Genomic DNA, 6,000 nt, shown 5'->3' with positions numbered 1-6,000 from the left:
GTCTGAGAGACACTGCCACTCTGAGAGGCTCTTTTTATACCCAATCATGTTGCCAATTGACCTGATAAGATGCAAATTGGTCCTCCAGCTGTTCCTTATATGTACATTTAACTTTTCCGGCCTCTTATTGCTGCCTGTCCCAACATTTTTGGAATGTGTAGCTCCCATGAAATTCAAAATGAGCCAATATTTGGCATGACATTTCAAAATATCTCACTTTCAACATCTGATATGTTATCTATATTCTATTCTGAATAAAATACTGGAATTTCAACCTTCCACATCGTTGCATTCTCTTTTTATTCACATTTTCTACAGTGTCCCAACTTTTTTGGAATCGGGTTTGTAATTCTCAGCTCATAAACTCAAGCACTGCTTTGCTGAGCTCAGTCAGGTAACTGAACACATCAAATGACCACTGCAACAAATATTTATAACTGCACTGAGCAAAACATATTAGTGCTGAATTCCAGAAAGTTACAACAGAGACCTTCTGAGCCAGAACCATCTGTGTAACTGTCTAAGTCTCAACGCAATGTATTGCGTTAATTCCCAGAACAAAAACCCTAATTTGCACAGTTTGTCATCCAGCCTGTGCACAGTCAAGCCCCTGAACAAATAAAAAGCAGTTAACAGCTTCTAGTTTGAAAATGTAGTGACTCACACTTACTTGTGCGAAGGCAGCATTATTAAAAGTGGACGGTTTTCATATTTGATGACATGCCGAGATTAGTGTTTGTACAGATATGTGTGTGTATGTGTATCTGCGTATTTCTGTGTGTACTGGCACTTGATAAAGTGTGTGATTGATGGCAGCTGAGCGTATAATATACTGTAAAACTCACTTCTGTATTCTGACTGGCTGATTGATCATCAGCTCCAGCACCATTAAGCTCTATCAGAGAGTGTAGGTTATTGTAATGTGTTGTACAGGGGAGAACATGTTTCAGTAATGTAGCATGCGTGACAGAGTGCAATGTAAGTACAGTGTGTACATGAGGAACACTGTACTCATAAAGGGAAGGGAATATTTAAAGGGAAAAATGCATCTCAAAATATATAATGTTATTTCTATAATCTCTGTACAGTGATGAAAATAGATGTAGCGATGATTAAATGCACTGAACTGGAGCTGCTTCTTGTACATTATTAGATTTACATCAAAATGTTGCATGCACTTTAAGTGAACTTCTAAAAAGTGAACTAACAAAAAATGCAAACCAGTGTTCAACAAGATTACATAATCAAAGGAGTTCCATTATAAGAGGTGGAATGTAACTAAGTACATGTACTCCAGTACTGTACTTAAGTACAATTTTGAGGTGTCTGCATTTCAATGAGTATTTCTATTTTCTACTATTTCATGCTTCCACTTCACTGCATTTTAGAAAAAATAATGTACTTTTTATGGCATTACAGTTATTTGATTACTTTAGTTATCATATTAATGAAGTAAAATACAGTGTAGTCCTAAGACCTTTTTGCACCTTGGTTTGAAATACACAAGCTATCCAGTATTATAAAATTTGAAGTTCTTTATAAGTATAAGGTGGTTAAAATAAGCTCTACTTTTACCAGCTGCAACATTAAATGTTATATACATCATTAATTTATAGCCCAATAATATCACATACATTGTGAACTGTGCCATTCTACATAATGATTACTTTTACTTTTAGTACATTTATAGTTTGATGCTAATACTTTTTGAGCTTAAGCAATGTTTTGAATGCAGGACATTTACTTTTAACAGAATTCTTTCACTGTGTTGTTGATACTTTTACTTAAGTAATTTATCTGTGCACTTTTTTTTCCACCATTGCCCAGTATCTCTTTCACAGAATGCGTATATCATGGCATTTCAGGTTCCTACCTACTGTAGCATATTTACTTTGCAGAATTTGTGTCCACAATGTTTGTAACAATGGACATCAGCAGAAACCTGCTAAGAATACAAAAAATATAAAGTGGCAGTTCATCCAAATCACACAGAGGTGGTATCTAACCATACAGACAGTTTTGGTTTTCAAAAGTAAGCTTCAGTGACACAATTTTTTCAGGGTGGAAAATAAAAGAAATACTAAATTAAAAAACTGCACTGAGCTGCAGAAACATGGAGACATCTCTATCCCAAAGCTCTTATTCCTGTTCTGAGGATTGAGGGAGGAGCCAATATGTACCAGAGCATCCTTCACAGAATGAGATACGCCCCTTTATTAGAAAGTTAGTTGGTGATTAGAAAGTTCAGAAGTCTGTATAAACATGTTTCCTCATTTGCTCTCTCCTTGCATTTTCTCCTAACAGCTTTACCTCAATTGTTACGTGGGCAGGACTAAGACACAAGGAAAAGATGTAAGTGAGGGAAACATTGATACAATTAAAGAAAATGGGATATACTCGTAGTCTAATCCAGACATGAAGTCAGGGCATCGGGAGCTTTTGTTTCCATGATGACATTTCATTACTTTATTTTCTTTTATAGTTTGGTATATAATTTCAGTGAAATGAACCTGTAAAAAAGTGGAGGTAATGTCATCATTTATTTGCAAATGTGTTTCCACCAGCCTTCATCACATCCTCTCTGTGTTGATGCAGCAACAAAGGGGAGGGAAAGATAATTGAAGAGAAATGGTGAGTCATGCCATTTGACAACACGATGGGGATGAATAGAGCAGGAGTGTACTACACTGTAAGCAGGTGGTACATTAGCTAATTGAAAATAAATCTGATGAATTGAGTGAGTAAAATCAATGAAATGACTTTAATGATTAAATAATTAATCTACATCATGTCTATATACAAACACACCTGCAGCATCTTGAGAAGTACTATTTATTTTTAGCACAAGTTTGGTGCTGATTATATAACATTTTACCAGTCACCAGTATACTGTACAGCATCTTGTTCTACAACCAAGTCTGCATCCCAGGATTCCTAGGTACATATATGACAGACTCGGCTGAATCTAGGTTGGTGGCAGACATCAGCAGGCCATCAAGCAGTTTAGAACTTAGCTGAAAGGAAACAGAAGTGTAGGAGGAGAGAAGGAGGTGGAGGATTTGAAAAGAGGAAAGTATTAGGAGGAATAGAAAAAACCCTGCAGGTGATGTGTGAGAGATGTGTGGAAGACATAGGAAGTGGTGGGTGTAAAGGACGACAGAGAGGGGAGGGTCATGTATTGTTAATAAGAAATTCTTCACCAATCAGATCCTGTTTCACCAACCAACAGACAAAGCATCCTTGATGGACGGATAGATGGGATGAGAGGGCTCTCCCTGTGAAACCATTCAGTTTTGACCCCAGAAGCCAATGCTTTGAGTGTAATTCTACTTTTTCCTTACAGAGAAAGCAATAACTTTCTAACAGTATCAGAGGAAACAAGGTGAGCTGATGGCAAACATGGAGTCTAACTACTGTACAAGTGCCATAGGTGGGGTTTCATTTCAAAATGTCATATTTCCATTTCAGGAACATGAGATTATCTACTGTAAACTGTTCAGATGTATTTCAGATATCAGATCTCAAAATATTGTAGGGAAGGCAATAACTTTATCTGCAATAATGGCATTATGGGCTTTATTTTGGTGCCACCAATAAATCTGTAGGAGCAGAAATTTTTAGAATGTCTCATTTTGAAACTAGACTCCTCATAAACTGGAATACCTTCTATTTTATACAGAGTGGGTGGTGTTTTATTTCTTGTTAAAAAGATAATATGTTCTTTTATGTCTGGTCTTGGGTTTCTAATAGCTCCAAAGGAACAGAGTTTGGGTTAAAGGATAAGGCCAGTCATTTTTCATATTAACAGTATTTTCCACAGTCCCCATACAGAGATTAAAACAATCAGTTATTTGCCTCTACTCACTGTTAATGTCTGTCAGTTTCCAACCTGGATTAGTTTATTTGTCTGTTCCATAGATCTCCACTGGCTTACATTTTGTAATTATGAAATACAAAAACTCCAAGTGGCTATAAGTTTTTATAGCATCTGAAGTAAGAGAGATGCAACTGTGCATGTACAAGATCTCAGTGAAAGCATGAGGAACTAGTTAACTGTAAACTAAGGAGAGAGCTCACACAAAGTCGGTCTGGACACAAGCTGTGGACTCATGTTAGCGAGTGGAAATCCACTTTGTGGGCTGTGCAATATTGCATTAGATGCTTCTTCGGGCTATGAATGTGGAAATATATTCTGAGAATAAAGTCAGAATATTCTTACAAATACAGTTTATAAACTTTATTCTTGGAAGGTTTCAACTTTAATCTCAATGTTATTTATTTATTTTTAGCACAGCGTTACTTGTTGTGGTTTAAAAAATGCGATTACATTAGCATATTACCTTGACAGCGACCAGTATCTTCTCCTGGTCAGGTGAGAGGTTGTAACACTCAGCCAAGAAGACTTTTCCAAAGGCTCCCTCTCCCAGCTCCCTCTTCAGAACAATGTTGTGTCTCTTAATATGCTGGACAACTGTTAAAAGAGGAGAGACGGCGAAAGAAAACCAAAAATTAATTTTGGCTGTTTTGGTTTCGAAGCACTGCAAAGATTACATGTGGCCACAAGAACATTCATTTAAAGTATAAGAATGCTACAAGTTACACATCTGATATTTAAGATGTCATGACATTAAGTAGAATTCCTTTAAACTTTGTTGATATGTCTTTTAGTGCAAATCATGTGTTTACCAAAATAAGACATAACAGCAACACAAGTAATGATTTAACAACAACAACAAAACATGTTATATTTTGAACAAGTGTGTACTGTAACAGTAGGATGTGTTAATTCTTTAATCTTTAATCATTTTATATTATCTTTTATTTACGGTAGAATAAATAAATAATACAGTAAATAGGCAAATTTAGAATGCTGTTCTATACTAATTTGATACAGTTTTTACTCTAATGTAAAAAAAGGCGTCTTTCTCTTTCATGTACATAATCTCTTCCTATTTTCTGCTCACCCACAGTTGGATCAGACTCAACAAACCTGCTCGCTGAATAACTCATGACTCCATGCCAGCTGATTTATAGTAAATTTGGTATTTTGCCATGGTGATAATAAGGGTTTTATTCTACAAAATGATTAACAGCATGCTGCCCTTCTTATAATCTAGCTAGGTCTTGTATTTTTGACTGTGGGCCTGATGTGCTTTCATGCACAGGAACACATTGTGTGCTGCCCTCATTTGAGTACTTCTTACATATATACACAGACTGGACACCAAGAGCAGAGATTTATCTGTGATGTGATTAAGAGACACGTTTGAAGAAAAGCTGTCCACTCAGAATATCGCATTAAAGCCCAGCTAGACTCTCAGAAGCTGCATCGATCTACACTCTAAGCTACTGGGGTCCACCATAACCCAATACTGTATAGCCAGACAGAAGGAGAACAGAGAGATAAGAAACAACACTGGTCTATATCAGTTATTTAAAAGCAACTAATTCTCATTGTAAGATTGTGATGAGGAGAATACACTCAATGTGCAATATCTGCTTGTGTGCATCTATATGCATACTGCTGTCAGCCTTGCACATATAAAGTATAGAGTACGTCAACAGCAACACATCCTCTAAAACAACTATACAGTTGAATCAACACCTTAACACACATCACCTTGATTGCAGGGCTGTTGTATTAGATTCCATTAGTTTTAGTTAGGTGTACCTAATAAACTGCCAACAATAGTGTATGTCTAGTGGTGGTCATGGTGGACAGTGAGTATTACAAGGAGCAGGATTTTGACATCGGATTTGCGTTCATGTGGACGACAAAACAATCGATACAGGATATTCCCGAGACTGTCCTACTATAAAATATGACATCGTTTGAACCAGCAGGTTGTTATGAAAACTATTATAATTGTTGCATGTTATAGTTAATAGTTGTAAAGTGGTTTATAGATGCTATGCTGTAGTTTGGCGACATCTAGTGACCAAATTAATTACGGCATGAGTAAAGTAGTAAGCACAAAGTCCACATCAGGTTGAGGTTGG

The 6,000-nt window shown here is 36.4% G+C and overlaps 1 protein-coding gene across 2 annotated transcripts in view; it reads right to left on the bottom strand.

Moving 5' to 3' along the window:
• The window catches only part of ntrk2a (neurotrophic tyrosine kinase, receptor, type 2a), a 100,455-nt gene that overhangs the window by 25,897 nt on the left and 68,558 nt on the right, over positions 1 to 6,000 (bottom strand). For both annotated transcript variants that reach the window (XM_020602555.1, XM_020602556.1), the window contains exon 15: positions 4,341 to 4,471. In XM_020602555.1, coding sequence (XP_020458211.1) covers positions 4,341 to 4,471 — 131 coding nt within the window. The remainder of the gene's footprint in view (positions 1 to 4,340; positions 4,472 to 6,000) is intronic.

Source organism: Monopterus albus, unplaced genomic scaffold (genome assembly GCF_001952655.1).
Source record: "Monopterus albus unplaced genomic scaffold, M_albus_1.0 scaffold56.1, whole genome shotgun sequence".
NCBI lineage: Eukaryota > Metazoa > Chordata > Actinopteri > Synbranchiformes > Synbranchidae > Monopterus > Monopterus albus.
This window is presented reverse-complemented; position numbering and strand designations above follow the sequence as displayed.